The 22,887-nt window shown below is 32.7% G+C and overlaps 1 protein-coding gene across 1 annotated transcript; it reads left to right on the top strand.

Annotated features, from left to right (window-relative positions):
* The first annotated feature begins 326 nt into the window (after positions 1–326).
* LOC129889530 (laccase-15-like) lies at positions 327–3,947 on the top strand. The gene is made up of 6 exons (XM_055964861.1): positions 327–404; positions 571–722; positions 1,243–1,487; positions 1,621–1,749; positions 2,268–3,248; positions 3,820–3,947. Exons 1-6 carry the CDS (start codon positions 327–329, stop codon positions 3,945–3,947), a joined length of 1,713 nt encoding a protein of 570 aa, XP_055820836.1.
* The last annotated feature ends 18,940 nt before the right edge of the window (positions 3,948–22,887 follow it).

The raw sequence follows: 22,887 nt of genomic DNA, 5'->3' as shown, positions 1-22,887 counted from the left end.
ATGTATGAGTAATCTATCGAGAACTTAATCAATAAAAATAATTGTACAGGTTTTAAAACTCATAAACTAAAAATTCTAGCCCCATCAATCTCTGACTCTGACAATTATCATACCTAATACGTAATTTCTATACTAAGGCATAGTCCGAATAATTCATTATATGACCTTAACATTTTCTTGATAGTATTTCTAGTGTGCAACATTTAATTGACCCTTTAATTTGTTGTCTACTTTACATTCATTAGTTCTATAATTCAATTACTCCCTCCACCATTATAAATTCCTTGATCAATCAGAGTTAATAATAATTTGAGTCTCCAAAAAAGATGTCTATGAAAACATTTACTTTATGTCTCATACTTCTTCTTGCCAACGTAGTTTTTGCCAACCACTATCATTTCATTGTGAGTACCATTTATATATTATCACCTTCTTCAATTAAACATATTGCAGTTTCCTCAAGAATTTAAAATTTATTGATTCAGAATTTTAGCTATTTTAAGTTCCTAGGTACGATAGTTAATAATTTGTACATATATATGTTGTACATGAATTAACGTTGTGTGGCAGGTTAAAGAAGCTTCTTTCGAAAGACTCTGCAAATCAAAGAAAATTCTAACTGTGAATGGCATGTTTCCTGGGCCGATCCTCTATGCCAACAAAGGATCTACTCTTATTGTTCATGTCTATAACAAAAGCAAGTACAATATCACTATTCATTGGTAAGAAGTATATATACCCTATATATTTCGAGACGAATTCAAGATTTGATATTATGAATTTAAAATTTTAGCTCTTTTGAGTTACTGCAGTCTAATATTATAATAATATGTACATATTAAATGAATTTTTTAAGAGAGTTCTATTTAACTCGTACTCGAATAGTATATACCCTTTATGTGTAGTACATGAACTCCATGTCCAGCACTTAATTTAGTTAGTGTATATATGACTAATCCTAAATAACTTGATGATTGTTAGTGTATATATGACTAATCCTAAATAACTTGATGATAAAGCAGACATATAGTCAAATTAATTTCACGGATAGTCATCCAACTTTCAGTTTATTGCACCAAACTCATAGAATTAATCTTTGTGATGGAAAAATAACTCAACATAGTACCATATACAAAAAATGATAAATTCTGACGGTCCTGAATTTTATCTTTGAGGCGTTGTTGTTGAAAAATAACTCAACATAGTTTGGTGATTGTATTTCAAAAAATATGTATATATCAGGCATGGAGTGAAACAACCGCGAAATTCCTGGTCAGATGGCCCTGAATATATCACCCAATGTCCAATTCAATCAGGCTCCAAATTCAAGCAAAAAGTCATACTTTCCGATGAAGAAGGCACTATTTGGTGGCACGCGCACAGCGCGTGGGCGCGTGCCACGGTTCATGGTGCCATTATTGTTTATCCGAAGCCCGGTACTAGTTATCCTTTCCCTAAGCCTCAAGCTGAAATACCAATTATTTTAGGTACTATTATTCCTTCTAAACATCCTATTTTACAATTATTGTTATATTATATATTGTAAGTTAGATGTAATTATCTTTTAGTTAAAAAACTCACCAAACTTCTTTTTTTTTTTGTAAATTTGATTATTGTTAGGTGAGTGGTGGAAGGATAGTGTTGTGGAGGTTTTAAAGGAATTTGTTGAGTCAGGAGGTCAACCTAAAAATTCTGATGCTTTTATGATCAATGGTCAGCCTGGTGATTTTTACCCATGTTCAAATCATGGTAGGTAGCATTGAACTCATCATTTTCCTATTATTGGTTATATATAACAAGATAGTGACACATTTGATTATTAATCCCTCACTATTAATTGCTGAGAGCCCGACGTTGAATTTGAATTAATTGAATTTCAATATGGTATCAGACATCAAATAAAAAATCAAAAAGAGAAAACAAAATTGTTATCCTACGCCTAACAAAATCTTATATGGAGTTTTAACTTTTAGAAATAGACAATATATCTAATATAATTTTCACACTATTAAGTTACTTAAATGATACACATGGCCATCCCCTAAAAAGTGAAATTTGTGGTCTTGAAAACAAAATAATAGTGTAACTCTTTTATTATTATTATTATTATCGGTGTGTATAAGTTAAACTTCATCATTAAATACACCGAGAATATAAAAAAGATCTTTATGGCATGTATAAGTTAAATCTAAAACTTTAATTTGCCCATTTTAATATACATTTTCCTTATCTTTCTTCATATATACTTTTTTTTTTCTTTTGGGCAGGAACTTTCAAGCTAGAAGTTAAATCTGGAAAAACTTATCTATTAAGGATTTTAAATGCTGCACTGAATGAAATTCTTTTCTTTGCAATTTCAAATCACAAATTAACAGTTGTTGGAACAGATGGAAGCTACACAAAGCAATTGACAAGAGATTTCATAACCATAAGTCCTGGACAAACATTTGATTGTCTATTAAAAGCCAATCAACAACCTAATAATTTTTATTATATAGCTGCTAGAGCATATACTAATGGTACAAATGTCCAATTTGGTAATACAACTACTACAGCCATAGTAAAATATGAAGGAAATTATAAAAATAATAATACACTTATTTCACTCCCTTATTTACCTTCTTACTATGATACACCTTCAGCAGTTAATTTCAGTGGTAGTCTAAAAAGTTTATCCTCAAAACGCTACCCGATATCCGTACCGATTAATGTAAAAACAAGGTTGATTTCAACTGTCTCAGTCAACTTATTGCCTTGCCCAAAAAATGGTAGCAGTACAAATGTACTTACAACATGTCAAGGACCAAACAGAACGCGATTATTTGCTAGCATGAACAATATAAGTTTTGTGACGCCTCCAACGTATAATATACTTGAGGCGTATTATTATAATCGCGTCAAGGGCGTGTTTGGGACCGAATTTCCAAATTTTCCGCCGTATATTTTTAATTATACTGATGATGTCCTGCCTTTAGAGCTTGAATTGCCTGAATTTGGGACGCAAGTGAAAGTATTGGAGTATAATACGACAGTTGAGTTGGTGTTGCAAGGGACAAATTTGGTAACTGGATTAGACCATCCAATGCATCTACATGGGTACAATTTTTATGTTGTTGGTTGGGGATTAGGTAATTTTGATGAAAAATATGATCCCAAGAATTATAATCTTGTTGATCCACCTAGAAGGAACAATGTCGCTGTGCCTAAAAATGGTTGGATTGCTATTAGATTCAGAGCAGACAATCCAGGTATATATGTCTTTCGTTTTCACATATCGAATTTAAGTTATATACACTGATAGTATTATAAAAAAAAATTCTTACATTATCAATATATATAATTTAATCTATGACCCATATGGTAGAATTATACTGAGTTTGTTGTTGTATAGTTTAATCTATGATAGAAGGTTGGTTTGTTATCAATTTTACTAGATTTGCCGTTCAAATATTTGGTCCAAAAAAATAAAGTGATTCTTTTTTTTTACCCAAAAAAAATTAAAAATCTAGAAGTTATAGTTATTAATGTTAATTCTTTTTTCAAATTTATTCCTGAACAAACTTTCAAAAAGTATTTCGATAAATCTTTACATTTTGCTATATATGAGTAGATTATGCTAATTAATTTAGTCAAATACATATCTTAATTAGTGTTATTAAGTACATTATAAGTACAATTAGAGTATATAAATCTTGCTTAATAACTTGCATTATCATTTTTACTTATCGGATTTAAGTTATACACACTAATACTACTACTATATATATTTTATTTAACGTACCCATTCTTAATTTCTAATTTAATTATTATTTGTTGTAGGAGTTTGGATTATGCACTGTCATATTGAGAGACATTTTACATGGGGGATGCAGACTGTATTTATAGTGAAAAATGGACACAGACCAGAACAACACATTTTGCCTCCTCCTCACATGCCACCATGCTGATTTTTACTTTCATAAATTACTAATATCATATATATATATATATATATATACATATATAATATAATTATGTTAGTGAAGGGAATTATCCTAATAAGTAGAATTAATTGAATATGCAATCGTTATGATCAGAAGTGTATTCAAAATTTTAAAAGGATGGGTGTACTTTATTATCGTTCTGTCTGATTGCCATAAAAGTAAATATAGTATACGGTTCCTAAAGTTAGTTCATCGTATTACCTTTACACTACTTAAATTAATTAGCAGCTAAATTGAGTTGAAAATATATTCATGAGCCTTAATATTTAGAATCTAAAGACTTAATTTGTGTACACAAATATAATACCCTTTAGATCTTAATTTAAGTGTTTTAATTTACTTTCATTTTTTGTCTTTTTCAATATTTAGTAAATTTTAATTTCAATATTCTTTGTGACAAATTTAAGACTACAAATTTAAAGGTCTACAAACATCTTTAATTTAAGATCACGAGGTTCAAAAATCTCCCTTTATTTCTTTAACTTTATGTCCAGTTAAATTAAAACACTTGAATTGAAACGACTGAAATAATAAAAATAAAAAATAAAAAAAATAGCAAGATCCATCTCTCTGCTACTTTGTTGAATCTGTTGGCAAGAAGCCATCTCTGAAGAATCTACAGCTTCAAGAGAAAGATGAAGAGAAAAACAAAGAAGAAAGAGAAGAAAGTGAACGGACATAGAAGGACATAGAAGTCTCTAGACGAAGCAGAAGATATTTATGTGTCCAAATAATGGACAGAAGACATCACAGCCGTTGATTCCCAAGATTAAATCACAGCCATTGATTCGTTGCATCACAACCATTGATTCCCCATATTACATCACAGCCATTGATGCTCAAGATAACATCACAGCCATTGAAAGCAATCTTGATGGATCAAATCTGGACCATACATCTCAACATATAACACTTGTACATAAAAACAAATTTAGTTAGTTTGTTATTTATTCAACCAATGAGAATAGCACAAATATGTAGGATTTTTTGTTTTCTTTAATAGATTATTAATTAGGTATTTGTATATAAGATGTACAGATACAATATTGAAAGATATACAGAAAATTCCCAAAATTTCGTGTCTCTTCAATTTTGATTTTCTTCATGGTATCAAAGCACTAATCTCGATCCACCTCTCAATTTCTGTATCATCATCTTCATTACTGTTGTCACAGCTTCACCTTACTCACAAAAGGCTAAGCAGAAATGGGTGACAATGCTGCATCAGTTGCTGATACTGCAAATAACACCATGGTGACTTATGATGTAGGCCACCCATATCACCTCAATCCTTCAAATTCTCCTGGGATGAATCTCATCCACTCTATATTTGATGGAAAAGGTTTTCCAGGATGGAGAAGATCAATCTTCATCGCCTTGTCTGCAAAGAAGAAATTAGGTTTTATCAATGGTTGCATTGAAGCACCATAACCAACATCTAAAGATTATGAACAATGGAGCTGTGTAAATGATATGATAATAGCATGGCTTTTGAATGCACTGTCTCTAGATATTAGAGATAGTGTTATTTACTCGAAAATAGCTAAAGAGTTATGGGATAGTTTGGAACAAATATTTGGAAAACTGGATGGAGCTAAACTCTATCAACTTCAGAAGAAATTATCAACTGTAGTGCAGGGAAATAATAACATAGCTGGGTATTTTACCAAGCTTAAAAAGATATGGGATGAGCTAGATTCTCTTAACCTTGCTTTATATTGCACCTGTGTCTGTCTATGTGATGGTAAGGGTAGGCTAATGAAGTCACTAGAAGATCAAAAGTTAATTCACTTTCTTATGGACCTCAATGATGCCTATGCTCAAGCTAGGAGTACCATTATCATGATGAATCCATTACCATCAATGGATGTTGCCTATTCTTTACTACTTCAAGATGAAAATCAAAGAGAAGCTAGTGTTACTGCTTTCAGCATCCCAGCTGATTCTGGTTCCTTTATGGTTTCTGGGAGAATGAAGGGAAACTACAAACCTGGTAATCAACTTAACAAGGGAGGAAACAGTCTTCATTTGAATGAACACAGTGCTGCTAAACCTACAAGAGGAGGAGTTAGCCAGAGGTTCAAACAGAGGAGAGCAAAATACAACTCTAATGTTTCTTGTACTTACTGTAAGAAGATAGGACATGTACATGATGACTGTTTCAGACTTCATGGTTTCCCTGAAGATTTTGAATTCACCAAGTCCAAAGAGTATGGACACAATATCAGAGGAAATGCTGCTATAGGAAATGAAGAAGCTGAGAACATGAACTCCACACCTACTGCTCAATCAACTCAATTCACCACTAACCACGGAAATCAATTTAGCAAAGAACAATACAATGAAATAGTCCAGCAGGTGTTAAAGGAAATGAAACTCAGCCACTCAAACTCATCAGGTTCAGCTGTCAATGCCAATGCCATGGTTGGTACTATTTTAAAATATTTAGGATCATGCTTTGCAGTATATAACACTAGCACCTGGATCATTGATTCAGGGGCCTCATAACATATGTGTTTTAATCCTAATTCCTTTCTAACTCTTAAGCCCTTGCCTGCACCATTGAATATAAGTTTGCCCAATTCTTTTAGAATTTCTGTCACACATATGGGAAGTGTTTCTGTTCTCCCTAATCTGACCCTGAATAATGTCTTGCTTGTCCCAGATTTTAAATACAACTTACTTTCAGTTCATAGATTGTGTGTGCAACTTCAATATGATCTTTTATTCACTCTTACTGTATGTGTGTTACAGGACCCTTTCCTGAGGAAGGAACAAGTTTTTGGTGAAGTAGGGGATGGACTCTATCTACTCAAGCCTACTAAATTAGAGTCAAGTCAAGTCAAAGAAGTCTTTTCTATTCAAAAAGGAGGAAATTCCACAGTTCCTAGGGAAGTAGTTTCAGTTTCAAAGGCAGTAGCTACCAAAATTGTTCCTAGTTCTATTTTAGTGTCCAGTACAGAATGTAATACTTCTTCTGTTGGTGTGCATGCAAATACTATTTCTAATGTAAGATTGTGGCACATCAGACTAGGGCACCTACCTTTTTCAGCAATGAAAAATTTAAGTTTCATTCAATTTCCTTCTTGCTCAAATTATGTGTGTCCTATATGTCCTCAAGCTAGACAAAGTAGACTACCTTTCCCATTGAGTTTCATCAAAACACAGAGAATATTTGAATTAATTCACATTGACACTTGGGGTCCCTTTAAGGAAGCTACTTACAATAATTATTCTTATTTTTTAACCATAGTGGATGACTATAGCAGGGGGGCATGGACTTTTCTCCTGAAAACTAAATCTAATGCATTTCCAGTCCTCAGAGATTTCTTGTCAATGGTGGAAAGACAATTTGAAGTAAAAGTTAAAAGGATAAGATTAGATAATGCCTTAGAGCTTGGAAAAGGATCACTAGAGGTTGTTTATCTCAAATCAACAGGGATCATTCATGAGACATCTTGTGTAGCTACACCCCAACAAAATGGAATTGTTGAGAGGAAGCATAAACATCTTTTGGAAATAGCAAGAGGGTTATATTTCTAGTCTAAAGTTCCTATTCAATACTGGGTGAGTGTATACTCACTGCCACTCATATCATTAACAGACTACCTACTAAGGTCTTGATGAACAAATCCCCATATCAAGTTCTTTTCAGAAAATCACCATCCTACAACAATTTTAAGTGTTTTGGATGTTTATGTTTTGTTTCTAGTCTAGCAAAACACAGAGAAAAATTCCAACCTAGAGCTAAAACATGTGTTTTTTTGGGATATTCTCAGACTCAAAAGGGGTATAAAGTTCTGGATATGAAACCAGGAAAGTGTTTGTTTCTAGGAATGTAAAGTTTCATGAAGAGTACTACCCTTTTGCCAAAATCCCTAATTCAGGTGGGACTCTTTTTCCACCATTTGATCTTGCTGTTGAGCCTAACAAACCTATCTCTATCTCACCATCTTTTCATTCACCTGCTACATATCCACCCTCACCCACACCCACACCTACCACTCCTAGTTTTTCCTCAGATTCACCATCTACTTCTCAACTCCTTCCTCATAATGTCCTTTCTGGCTCACCTTCTATTTTTCCTGACCTTCAACCATCCCATGCTCAAATTCTCCCTATTTCTACTAGACAATCAACCAGAATTAAACAGGCACCTGCTTACCTTCAAGACTTCATATGCAACAGCATCCAATTGACTAATGTTACAAGTTCCTGCTTCATTCATCCCACTACACCAACTCTTTTCTCTTTTGCATCTCTATCTCTCTCCAACCAGACTCTTCTTCAATCTTTTTCACAAATTTCAGAGCCTACAAGTTATGTTGAGGCAAGCCAACACCCTAGTTGGATCCAAGCAATGGAAGCTAAAATTCAAGCCCTACAAGATAATAACACATGGTCAGTAATGGAATTACCTGCAGAGAAGAAACCTTTGCCATGTAAATGGGTATTTAAAGTAAAACATAAATCAGATGGATCCATAGAAAGATTGAAAGACAGGCTGGTCGTAAGGGGGGATGTTCAACAAGAAGGAATAGATTTTACTGAAACTTTTTCCAGTAGTCAAAATGACCACTATTAGATGCTTACTCACAGTTGCTATCAAGAAGGGTTGGAGAGTGTCTCAACTTGATGTCAATAATGCCTTTCTACATGGTGAATTACAAGAGGAGGTATATATGAGATTCCCAGCAGGTTTGGAACCTCCTTCACCTAGGCATGTTTGTCTTCTCAAGAAGTCTTTGTATGGTCTTAAGCAAGCATCTCGACAGTGGTATGCTAGGCTTGCTGGAGCTTTGAGTTTCAAAGGATATACTAGTTCTTTAAATGACTATTCTCTATTTTTCAAGACTACTGGTGGTCTTGTTTCTATTATCGCAGTTTATGTGGATGATATTTTACTCACAGGTGATGTTGTTTCCGAAATTCTTGATATTACTCATTTTCTCAATGCTGAATTTAAAGTCAAAATGTTGGGTGATATCAACTATTTTCTGGGTATGGAAATAATCAGGGAAGCCTCAAGTTTCATCATCAATCAACGACAGTTTACTATGAATCTTCTTAAGGAATTTGACTGCACTGGTTCAAGTGTATCCTCACCTCTTGACCCTTACATGAAGTTGCAAGCTGATGATGGACCTTTCTTGGACAACCCCATTGAATATCGGCATTTAGTTGGAAAATTGAATTTTTTAACTCATACTAGACCTGATCTCTCCTATGTCGTTCTGTGCCTTAGTCAATACATGCAGCAGCCTTGTCTTTCACATTTCTCAGCTGCTCAGAGGGTGCTTCGTTATCTTAGGGAAGATCCAGGCAAAGGTATTCTTCTATCATCTATTCCCTCTTTTGATCTCCTTGCTTTTTGCGACGCCGACTGGGCTTCCTGCAAGGACAGTCGGAGATCACTTAGTGGTTTCTTTATTACACTGGGAGGTGCCCTTATTTCGTGGAAATCAAAGAAACAGATGTCTATTTCCCTCTCTTCTGCCGAAGCAGAGTATAGATCGATGAGACGAGTTACAACAGAGCTTACCTGGTTAGTGTGTCTCCTGGATGACCTCTCTACTCCTCCCTCTCTTCCTATTCCACTTCATTCTGATAGTCAGGCAGCTATTCATATCGCTCGGAATCCTGTCTTCCACGAACGCACGAAACACGTTGATTTGGATTGTCACTTCGTGCGTCAACAATTTCTCTCCGACCTGATTTCACTACACTTTGTTCCTTCTCATCATCAGCTTGCCGATTTATTTACCAAGCCTCTCTCTAGGGCTTCTCATCGTGAGTTAATGGACAAGTTGGGTGTTATGACTCTTCCCCCCAACTTAAGGGGGGATGTTGGCAAGAAGCCATCTCTGAAGAATCTACAGCTTCAAGAGAAAGATGAAGCGAAAAACAAAGAAGAAAGAGAAGAAAGTGAACGGACATAGAAGGACATAGAAGTCTCCAGAAGAAGCAAAAGATATTTATGTGTCCAAATAATGGACAGAAGACATCACAGCCGTTGATTCCCAAGATTAAATCACAACCATTGATTCGTTGCATCACAACCATTGATTCCCCATATTACATCACAGCCATTGATGCTCAAGATAACGTCACAGCCATTGAAAGCAATCTTGATGGATCAAATCTGGACCATACATCTCAACATATAACACCTGTACATAAAAACAAATTTAGTTAGTTTGTTATTTATTCAACCAATGACAATAGCACAAATATGTAGGATTTTTTGTTTTCTTTAATAGATTATTAATTAGGTATTTGTATATAAGATGTACAGATACAATATTGAAAGATATACAGAAAATTCCCAAAATTTCGTGTCTCTTCAATTTTGATTTCCTTCAGAATCCGTCTCTGATCGACTCGGACTCAAATTTAAGAGAAAAAGAAACTATTATTTGGCTGAGAGTTGAAATCCCATTGCGAACTAAAACTTATTTGCATCACAGAATATGCTAATTTGTACCTAAGTGAAACTATAGATTTGTTGTTCGTAAATTAGGTCATCCAAAGACATTAAAACAATAATTATATTTACTATTATTATCATTTATCAGATACCATTAAATAATGAAAAAATTACAGGATCTCACAACTCTTAATACATATTTAAATTAAATAGCTATAGTTTACTTTTTAAAAATTATATGAATATACTTATAATATAAATAGCAAAATTAATTATTCCATAATAAATTTTTATTTTAATATTATATAATGAGAATTAAATATTAAAATAAAAAATAAAGCTAGTTAAACGCCTAATAATTACTATTGCCTTTTACACGCCTAAATTTATACAGACCGGAGAGAGTAAAAACATGTGACGAAGAAGACATAGACTTTTCTATTTTAAGATCCAGCTGTTTCTATCTTTCTTTTTTTTTTTAAAAAAAAGAGGTTATTTCTATCTTACTCTTTTTGAAATGAATTATTTTATGAATTTGTAACAAAATGATTCAATAACCACAAAATTTAAACTTCACATTTTATTCCTAATTACATGATTCAATAGCCACGAAAACATCATGACATATATACTAAAGTTGATTTGAAGAGACCGAGGTTTTTTGTAGCAAACTTGATTTTTTTATACTTTTGGATAATTAAATTTTTTATTTTTTTTATTTTTTTTAGAGTGATATATATATATATATATATATAATTTTAGTGTTTTCATTTGTGCCATGCTTATGGGTTGCCAATTTGTGCCGTGTGTGTATGGATTATGTTGTCAATTTGAGGGTTATTATTTGTGCCATGTATAACTAAAATTTTGAGTATCCTTGAATACAGTAGCTATACCATTTTTTTCAAAAGTGGAATGTATTTAAAAGAAGTGATACTTGTGTTCATTTGAATGAAAAGATAGACATGTTAATGTAGTCATGTTAAAGTATAAGTTTAGCATGGATTTTTGACTGAAGAGTACCATTACAATGGTAGAAATAAATTCTAGTATCAAATGGTTGGAGAGGAGCGGCTGTGAAACGGCGATTCCCCTTTTTCCATTGAAGTAGGGAGGGCCTTATTCAGTCTATTTATATACAAATAGATTTATATAAATACATTAGAATACTTATACAAATTTGTACTTGTATTCTTGTCACATTGTTTTAGTTGCTCACTTATTTTGAATTGCTGATTCATTGATATTTTAGATTGAATGTGTCACGCCCCGAGAGGGTACCCTAGATGTGGCCGGCACTCGAAAGTCATTGCTGGCCTTCAAGCGAACCACTTGGTCCAATCACATTTCCATTCAGTCATATTCAATAAGCGGAAGACTCAACTCACAAGAATACTATTCATAATTAAGGCCAAAGGCCAACCACATGTCCAATCAAATACTAATAAGAATAAAACTAGTCAAAATGAAACAAATCAACATTCATCCACGCTCTAGTCTATGAAGCCTCTATTAACAATCTAGGAGGTTTCAATTACAGGTTCATGGCTACCACAAATTAAAATAAAAGAAAACTAACTCAAAGCTAAAAAACAAAATAACTGCGGTATCCTCTAGAAACAGGGAGGACTTACCAACTAGCTGGAAGTGGATAGACCCTCAACGGTACACCTGTTGACGATCTCTAGTACCTGTCTCTGCATCATGAAATGATGCAGGCCAAATGGCTACAACACGTGGAATGTACGAGTATGTAAAATGGACGAATGAAACAAACATCAACGTAGAATTAAATCAACTCGGAATCTCAACTAAAAAGAAGGAACAACTCAATCAAGATGTCCTGAGTCTAAACAAGAATATATGATTTAGACAAGATCAATCACATACAATTCAACCCAATCTATCCTAATCTGACTCAGAGTACTATCAAGACCTATATGGGAGTTTCTCTTTGTAACAATCCCTAAAATGTTGTATGTCGGTATTTCAATTCTCGACGAAAATAATATAGCCTCTGTATTTTGGGCATAACTTTTCATAGTTTGGTCCAAATTAAGTGATTCAAATTTCTGGGTAACCACAAAATCCTTACCTACAACTTTCATGAAGAACATATTTTAAGATTCGGAGTATAAGTAGGTCAAATAAATTAATCTTTGCAAGATATAGTGCTGTGATGGAATTGAGTGTCTATAGAAGAAAATTCATATCTCACTTTAGGTTGCTCCAAATTGGTTGATTCTTGAACGATATGAAACTAGACTTCCATATCTACAATTTTTATGAAGACACCAAATCCTAATAAGGAATTTATCTTATTCAAACGCAGCTTCGAAAAAGAGTATTCTGTTAAAAAGAACTCATCTTACCTACCATGGAAACATCTAGATACATTTGACATCATTCATGACATAAATCGTCCTCCATTTAACATCATCCATGACATCAATATATTCCATTAAATTTTCAGATTTTTCTTTATAATTATTTTATTTATTGTTAGGTCACTCTTTCCCACCTATAAATACCCACCTTATTTCCTCATTTTATTCATCAAGCTTTCTTAAGCATTTCTTCTCTCTATATACTTCTTCTCAAATATAGTTTTAGTTTTAGTAGTATAAAAATACTACTCCAGTTATTCTTATACTCCGGGTAGTACACAAAACGCTCCGGCGAGAAGAAAAGGCTAGGGGTCCAAGAGTGTTCAAATTCGAAGTAAACCTTCGGATTTAAGGTATGTAAGGCTTTCATAACATTGGATTGAGTTCGTCTATGCGCCCAATATTTAAATTCATTATAATTGAGTTATAGTTGAGTTTTATCCAAATCTTGAATTCTAAATAAATTAATTCTTCTTCTATTGAGTTTGATATATTTATGCATTAATATTATTATTGTTATCTCTCATATTATTGGAATTATTATTCATGGCTACTTTCCCATGAATACTAATTGATTTGATGTTCATGAATATTTTTATACATGTTTTGAGTAAAGATGTTGGCTTTTTATTATTTTCATTGATAAAAAGAAAATTATATGAATTAATACTATATATGTATTTTATTGAGTTTTGAAAGAGCAAAAGAGTTGAGTTTGAATGAATTTGAGCAAATGATATTTTGAGGAAGATGTTTTAATGAGATGTAAATGATGTTTTTGGAAGTATAATGATTGATGAACATGAAATGAGATGAGTTTGATGATTTAAATTAAAGTCCAATGAGACTAGATGATGAGTTTAATATGAGCACATATTTTGGAAGTAGTATTGAGCACCGAGTTGGGTAAGAGTTTAATTGACTCAAACCCCAGAACTACGTAGCCAGCGTAGGATGGAGGCTATGCCTCTTAAGTCCCAAAAAGAGGACTTTGATGAGTGGATCCAAGATGGTGATGTCCTTTACCCTGGCAAGGAATTGGATGGATGTGGCAACGACATCGCTTCGTTGTATCATCGCTAGCTCATAAGTGATGGTTGTCGGTTAGAGAAACTCCCAACTGAGTAAGCATTGCTTATTACTATTATTTTTATTATTATATTTTAAACTTGCATTACATATTGATGTTGAGTTCTGAGCTGAGTTTTATTGAGAGGAGTATCTTTATATCTGTCCTTACCTTTCTGCCATTTTACATACTCGTACATTCCACGTACTGATGTCATTCGACCTGCATCGTTTTATGATGCAGATACAGGTGTTAGAGATCCTCAATAGGCGCATCATTGAAGATCATTTATTTTTGGTTATTTGGTGAGTCCTTCTTGTATTCGAAGGAACTCCTTATCCTTTTATTATTGTTGAGTGTGATGTTTCTTTTAAGGTAGCCATGGACATGTCATTGGCACCATCTAAGAGTATTAGAGGCTTCATAGATAGAGTCTGATGATGTAATCGGAGTAGTTCTCCTTAGAAACTACTTCTTTTAAGAATTATCTATTTTTCCTTTGATTATGACAAGCCCACATTGGTATTCTTAAGTCTTCCGCTGATGAACAAATGAGTAATGAGACCAAGTGGTTCTCTCGGAAGCCAGAGATGGTTTCTGAGTGCCGGCCACGCCTAGGGTACCCTCTCGGGGCGTGACACTCTTATCCGACAACTATCACTTATGAGCTAGTGATAGTACAACAAGCCGACGTTATTGCCACGTCCGTTCATACCTTGCCAGGGTGTGAATGAATCAACCAATCAGGTATCCATAACCAATCAAGTCCTATCATGTCAGGACAATAATTTGGGAAACATCCGACTTTAACGGTCCAATCCCCTTCTACGTTTGGCGACGTAGTTATTGGATTCGAGTTATTACCTACTCTTACCCAATTCGGTGCTTGATACTCCTCTCAAGACTCAATGCTCATAAAACTCTATCCAATCACCTCAATCTAGTCATATCGACAAGTTTTATTTAGATCCTTGTCAATTCGTCAATTCTATCACAATCAACATCTCAACCAATCAAACTATCCAATCAATCCCAATTACATCTTTCAAGAGTAGTTTAGATATGTATTTATGACAACATTTAATCCTATCCAATCATTCCTTCGTTCACTTCACCAATCTTTTGGGAACTCATCAAGACTCCAAGACTCTAAATCAACAATCTAAGATACTCAAAATATTTAAGTTTTTAACAAAAATATGTTTAACCACTCATATCAATCAACTCATATCAACATGAAGCATCTATCAATTTATGAAATATCATATGAAAAGTAATTTGTTCAAGAATTCAAGTCATGAAGATCATCAATCAATTAATAGTATGTAAACATATTCTAAGGTTTTAGGAAAATTCAAGAAAATGTTCCTAGAGAGTTCAAATCTTTCACAATTTCTATCCAACACATCTCTGGGCATATGAAAGAACTCAATCCATATTTTAGGTTAGCATTACATACCTTTAAGTAGATTTTGAAGAAACCTTGTTGTTAGGTCTTCAATGGAAAGCTTGAATCCTTGAATTTTGAGGGCAAATCTTATTGGAGATGATTTGAGAGAGAAAGGGATGAAGATTAGGTTCTTTGGAAAGGCAAAAGACTGAAAAATATGATCCAAAACGCATCCAAGTTGTATATATAGGTATTAGGTAATTTTACTAAAATGCCCCTCCAAAATCTGGAAATCATGACAAGTACTCGATAGGTCCGCGACGCGGACGTGTCGCGTACCTTTCTGGTCGACAAAAAAATGAAATCTGGAAAAAAATTCGTCAAAGTTTGCTTCAGGTCCGCGACACGGACCTGTCGCGGACCCCTCTGTTCAACCAAGCATAACTTTTGACTCCGAACTCGGAAAAATGCAATCTTGTTGCGTTGGAAAGAAGACTCAAATACCTTTAATTTTATAGGTCATGGGCCACCCAATTAATTATATTTTAGGAGATATGATCGTTTGAAGTTGACCCTTATACGAACTCATCCGGAAACTTAGCCGAGAGAAATTCTTTGGACTTGGCTTGGTTTTAGGGATCCCTTATAACCCTAAATCACATCTAATACACTTTAAATACTTAGAAGTTGATCCTAACTCATATATACAATTTGAAGTCTTCGAGTTCAATCCTATACGCATACGAAGAACGGTCCGAATCTTAGCGTAGAAATTTTGAGGTGTTACAGAATGAGTCTTATACATCAATAGAGTATATTCTAGTATCAAATTATTCAATCTATTTGTATTCAATGTATGTTTATAATTTAGTTCATTAGGTTGTATCCATATGCTAAATGTACACTAATATATTTATACAAATAGATTTATATAAATACATTAGAATACTTGTACAAATTTATACGTGTATTCTTCTCATATTGTTTGGGTTGCTCACTTATTTTGAATTGTTGATTCATTGATACTTTAGACTGAATGAGTCTTATACATCAATGGAGTATATTCTAGTATCAGATTATTCAGTCTATTTGTATTCAACTATGTTTATAATTTAGTTCATTAAGTTGTATCCATATGCTAAATGTACGCATAATATATTTATTCCATACATTTAGTATGTGTAGGAAATCAAACTTTACGTGTTAATTCGTCCGATTGAAGCCTCACATATGCAGGTATAAACTAATTATAACACAGTAAATTATTTGAAGGGGAAGCTTAGTCTAGTGCTGCTTAACAGATTCAAGGAACATGTTTGGTCTATATACCCGGATGCATGAACATACTCACATACAACGGATACAGACCAATTTCGGAATTCATCTTTTTTAATTGAACATATACCCGACACATATACTCGAACACTCATGTTGTTGCGTATTTCCATAGGCCTATCATGACCTTCAACCGTCTATTCAAGTTTGATACACTCTGTACCCAGAACAATATTTAAATGATCAAAAATTAGTTTAACCAAATCAGAATATGAAGCATGTTCCTTCAACAATATTCCATCAATGCTATATTCAATGTAACAATTTTCTTTGTTCCATCTTTCAGAATGCTTGATCAATATCGTTATGCTAGCCATGAAATTCGTTAACTGAAAAAATAACATACAATATAACTTCACAAATACATAAGTTAATTGAATACACTAACGGAAGTTAACTCAAATTTTTTTTATATTAAATACCTTCAGAATTATAGAATAAGAACAAAGGAGATGAAGAACAAGAGATGTATCCGGAGTTTTTGTCTTTAACCTCTTTTCATTCCTATAATTTATGGTAAATAATAGTTGTTAATTAATAATGGAAAGTTGAGAGGTTTAAGGGCACAAATTTAAGATAGAGATGTGTAACAAATTTCCCTTATTTACTCATTCAAAATAATTTTGTATCAATATATAAAAAATAAAAAATAAAAAATGAATACTTTCGGCTTAATGGCACGAAATTAGGGCGTTACAAAATAGATACTTTTCCTTATTTATCGCAGTTGAATAAAGTTTGTATTAATGTATAAATTTAAAAACATTAGGAAATATAATAAGAATACAACTATTTAATGATACAAAATATAGTTATTTTTAGTAAATATATAACTTATAGCTATTCAAATTCAATAACCCTAAAACTAGAGCTATTTATGTAAGTTTTTCTTGAATAATTTATTGTTAATTGGGCCCATTCTTATCCATCCTTTAGTGGACCTGTTCAATTCAATTAAGGAAAAATTACTTGATTGGTGTTTTTTAAAAATTAATTACTGATTTTAGCGATATTTTTTATTTATTATCATTTATAGCAATATATAGCAATACTATGATAAATCTACACTTGTATTAAAAGTGAATTATGCATACAATATAAATGTATTATAAGTGTTTTAAAATATATATTATGTTTGTGTAGTAAAAACTAACATAATGTATTATAAGTCTATTAACGTATATGATAACTATATTATCCATCTATAAAACTTGTATTATATATGTTTTATAAATAGTTCTCTGCAATATGTATTAAAACTGTATTATAAATGTATTATAAGTGTTCAGTGAATTTTTTTTATTGCTATAAATGATAAATATTTTTTTATTATTGTATATTTATGTAAGTTTCCCTTCAATTAATATAGCCCTTTTGGCCAAATTAATTGTCAGTGTCCTCCGTACATCATACCGATAAGGTATCATATATCAATGGAGTATCACAGAAGATTAAACTCATTCCTATATGATATCGATATGTTATCAACATACCGATGGAGTATCACAAAGAATATATTTACTAATTAGTTTAAATAAATAAAATTGTGATTTTTATAATTTTCGCTTAATTGTTTTATTTTTATTTCTTAAAAAAAAGTTCAATCCTATATGATACCGATAAGGTATCAATATATTGTTATGGTATCATTGAGGATTTTAAAAGTCTCATTAAGAATTTTCAATATCATTATAATATACGAATATACTGTGATAGTATTATTAATGTGATATCGAATGACTTAGAAAACCTTTATGATGCTATCACGGTATATATGATACCATGTTATTATATATGATATTATGTGATGACATCATTAATATTCAAATATTGTGATGACATCATACATGATTTGAGGAGTGTTACTGATTATATGAAACGATCCTTAATGATATCATGCTAGTATATGATGGTCGGTTTCATGGAGATGTAGCTGAAGGATTGAAGTAGACATCAATGATACCATGACAATATATAAATATACTGTGATGGTATCATTAAGGACTAAAGCAGCCTCAATGATACCATTTCAATATATTGATACTGCAATGGTATCTTGCTCGCGAATCTCATGCTTTGGGGGTATGAATTATAAATGAGTATTTGTTGTTATGTCGGAAAAAGATGATTTAAAATTAATTTCAACTTTTTTAGAGAAAAAATCAATTTTAGTAAAAGAAGAGTCGACACTTAATTTTTTTTAAAGAAATTAAGAAAACTTAATTTAAAAGACCCTAACAGATTTAAGTCTTTAAAATTCAGAGAAAAAGGTACGAGGTTCTTATTTCCACTTTGAGAAGGTGTTAAGCATTCAAAGTGGCCGCTAACGCGCAATTATCCGACGATTTGAAAATTATTTGACTAACTTTTGAAAACGTATTAATTAAAAAAAATACATTTAAATTATTTCAAAAAGATATACTAACTGAAAATACTTAAAATAATTTATAAGGTAGTAAACTTTATTGAAATTTGACTAAGTAAAAAATGATTAAAATAATTTGAAGAAAAGCAATAAACTCAAAATATTCTAAATAAATTAAGAGTACTTGACTAAAATATGATTAAGTAAGAAAAACTCTTAATTTTTTATTTTTTTTAAGAAAGAAGATAATAACTTGAAACATAATAATTTTTTTACAAATAAAAAAAAATGAACCAAAAACATTTGAACAAATAAGAAAGAATTGATAAAATCTTTGAAACATATGAACCACATAAAAGAAAATCGTTCCTCTTTTTAGGGAATTTGAATAGATTAATCTAAAACTAGGGTTAAAGTTAACAAATATATAATCACAAGAATAAGCAATTAAATATAACAAATAATAAATTTAGGCCTTTTGCCCAAATTCAAACTATAGCTTAATGAGCCTAATCTTGAACCTGTCCTTATTTCCAACTTATTTTAGGTTGCCTCGTTTTTGGGCCAGTGGAACATTTTCATGTATATCATCATGTATACGGATGTATACAAGGTGTCTATCATCCGTTTTTCCATGTATCGGACATGTATATCCCTGTATATTTGCTTCCATAAACCTGTTCACCGGCTTACTTCAATGTGTACTAAGTTCCTTGATAAGATTGACTCGATACAAATGAATTTTTGAGTTTCAAACCTCCATGGCTCAATGCAAAAAATGCACGGGAAAAAATAAAATCCACAATGGGCTCGGACATAGGAGATCATGCAAAGCAAAGAAAGCACACAAATTAGTATAGAAAAATTCTTTCAATATTCTAAAGGAAAAAAGAAAAATATTGTTAAATTCTCAAAGATCAATTAATTCACTCAATCAGTAAACTTAACTAATGATTATTTTTGAATCAAACAAAAACATTACAAATTTGTGACTGACAAATTTTGAGAGATTTTGAGAGCATGTTTTAAACGATTTATTATGGGAGAGAAGACAAAGAAGCCAATTCAAACATAACGCTAAATACCAAATAGATAGAGTGTTCATTAAAGCTCATTCAAACATACCACTGGGAAACAACAGACTTCCATAAATCAACCATAGAAATGTATTTCCCAGAGAAAGAGATTCGTCAAAGACATGGACTTTTACGAGCAAATCTTATCAAAACTAGGAGAACACATTCAGATTTATAACCTCGGCTAAATAGAGTTACTAATGTATGTTCACATGTTCTGAATTACAAGAAAACAACCATAAATAGATGATAAAATAAGCAAAGGAGGCTTGAACTGCTTGTTATGTTACTGCCACATTAAGCCATAATAATTAGATAAAGTTGCAAGTTAATTAGTTAATGCAATGCCGCACTTATCCTATTATGCTGGACAAACGTTCAAGACGGCATGTTAACGAAACTTTATCAAATTCAGAAAATGGATCAAAAACGAGAAATAGCAGAACATAAGCTCATCCACATATGTTCAATAATCTGGAAAAAAAAATAATTGTTTAGCTTAGCAAACAAATGAAAGGATACTCATTTTTTTATTTTTTTTTCTCAAAGGAATCACAAGCAAAATCTTGTCAACTTAATATGCTAAGACTTAGACATGAATGAAGCTAAAATCTTTGGTGTCCAACATAGAAGGACATTTAAATAAACTACGAACCAGAGACACTCTATTATCCGAAATCTAAACGCAGGCTAGAACGAGATCATGCTATCATTTGGAATCTAGATTTAATTAAACTGAGATCATATTACATTGAATGACGCGAGGACCGAGCTAAGTTCGAAGTAACAACGAAGAGAGCAAAGAGTAAAACACAAATCAAGATACTTAGCATTCTTTGTAATAGCAATAAGAACGACAAAAAGAACCCATAATCGACTGAAACAGAACAATTAAGTTACTGGAAGTACTTAAAGCATAAGAAATATATTAAAGCGAGAAGGATAATTTCTAAACTAACCATCTATAAAATAGCTAACACACAAACAGAATACTAAAGGAGAGAAATATGATTAAAGGAAAAACGACAAGAAAATTACTAATTTTGGGCAACGAACTGGGATTACGAGTCGATAAAAATGTACTTCCACAGAGTTACGAGTGTGAGTGATTAAAAAAGATAATAAAAAATTTGGAAGTATCTCAAAAGTTGGAAAAGAGTAAAAAAAGCAAAAAAAAGGGGTGAACGCCGAAATTTCTCCACTTCCCTTTTTTTTTCTTTTGATAACCAAATATCTTCTATTTATAGCCAACAAAAAAAAAGTAACAATTTGAATCCTAATATACCAATTGAGCGGAAGATCTGAGCTTAGTTGAGCTCTTGAACAGACATGAAGGAGCTGTAGATGAAGCAGAAGAGGAAGATGAAGAAGATGAAGAAGATGAAGTAGAGAGAAGTTAGAGAGAAGGGAGAGAGTTTTATTTAGGGCCTATCTGTAACTAAAATGCCCTTCATTAGTTCAGTACATAGTTGTTATATGTATATATAGCTAATTACATTTCATTAACTGACTAACAAACTGGTTAGTTAGTTCTAATTATGTAACTAACTAAAGTGACCATAATGCCCTTATTTCTAATTGATTTTATAACTCCTTTAACAACTTCCTTTACATCTCAACACTCCCCTTCAAGCTAGGAGGTGCAAAAATATTCAAGGCTCCTAACTTGGATAGAAGGTGCTCATGTTGGCCTCTAGACAATCCCTTTGTCAGTATATCAGCTGGTTGTTCTTGAGTTGGTAAGTAGTCAACTTTGATCATGCCTTGTTGTAGTCTTTCTCTAATAAAATGACAATCTATCTCTATATGTTTTGTTCTTTCGTGATAAACTGGATTGGCTGCAATTTGAATTGCAGCTTTGCTATCACTATAGACCTGCACTGGTACCTTCACATCAGCTTCAACCTCCTTCAACATTCCCAGCAGCCACACAAGTTCTGAAACAGTAGATGCCATGCTTCTATATTCAGTTTCAGCTGAACTTCTAGACACTATAGTTTGTTTCTTGGCTTTCCAAGATATTAGTGATTTTCCCATCTTGATCAAGTATTCTGTGACTGATTTCCTGGTGAGTGCACATGCTGCCCAGTCTGCATCACAGAAGGCTGTAATTTGGTTGTCTGGTTGACTGGATAGTAGTATACCTTGTCCAGGTTGTCTCTTCAAATATTTGACTACTCTTAATGCTTCCTCCATATGGGACTTCTTTGGCTGGTTCAGAAACTGACTCAATGTCTGAGTGCTGAATGTTATATCTGGCCTTGTCATGTTGAGATACAGCAGTTTGCCTATGAGTTTTTGATAGGCTGCCTGATCTATTAGAGGATCATGTAGCTCTTCTTGCTTTGAGTTCACATGATCATCATAGAGTTTTGATGTGAGCTTGATGTTGACATCCATTGGTGTTGCTGCTGGCTTAACTGCAGTCATTCCTACTTCTGATATCAGATCCAGAGTGTACTTCCTCTGATGCATAAGTATTCCTGCTGTGGATCTTGCAAATTCAATTCCCAGAAAATATTTGAGCTCCCCTAAGTCTTTCATCTTAAATACACTTTGTAGAGATTTCTTTGTCTCTTCTATCAGCTTTAGGCTGCTCCTAGTGACTAACATGTCATCTACATATACAACTACAATGACAATACCTTCTGCTGACTTGTTAATGAATAGGGAATAATCATATTGGCTTTGTTTGAACTTGAGAGAAATAAGAGTCTCAGTAAGTTTGTGATTCCACTGCCTTGGAGCTTGTTTGAGTCCATAAAGGGACTTTGTTAGTCTGCATACATTCTCCCCTTGACTGACAAATCCCTGAGGCAGCTGCATATATATTTCATCCTCTAGGTCTCCATGTA

This window comes from Solanum dulcamara, chromosome 1 (assembly GCF_947179165.1).
Source record: "Solanum dulcamara chromosome 1, daSolDulc1.2, whole genome shotgun sequence".
In the NCBI taxonomy this organism is placed as follows: Eukaryota; Viridiplantae; Streptophyta; class Magnoliopsida; order Solanales; family Solanaceae; genus Solanum; species Solanum dulcamara.
Note: the sequence above shows the minus strand (reverse complement) of the source record. Positions and strands in the feature narration are given on the sequence as shown.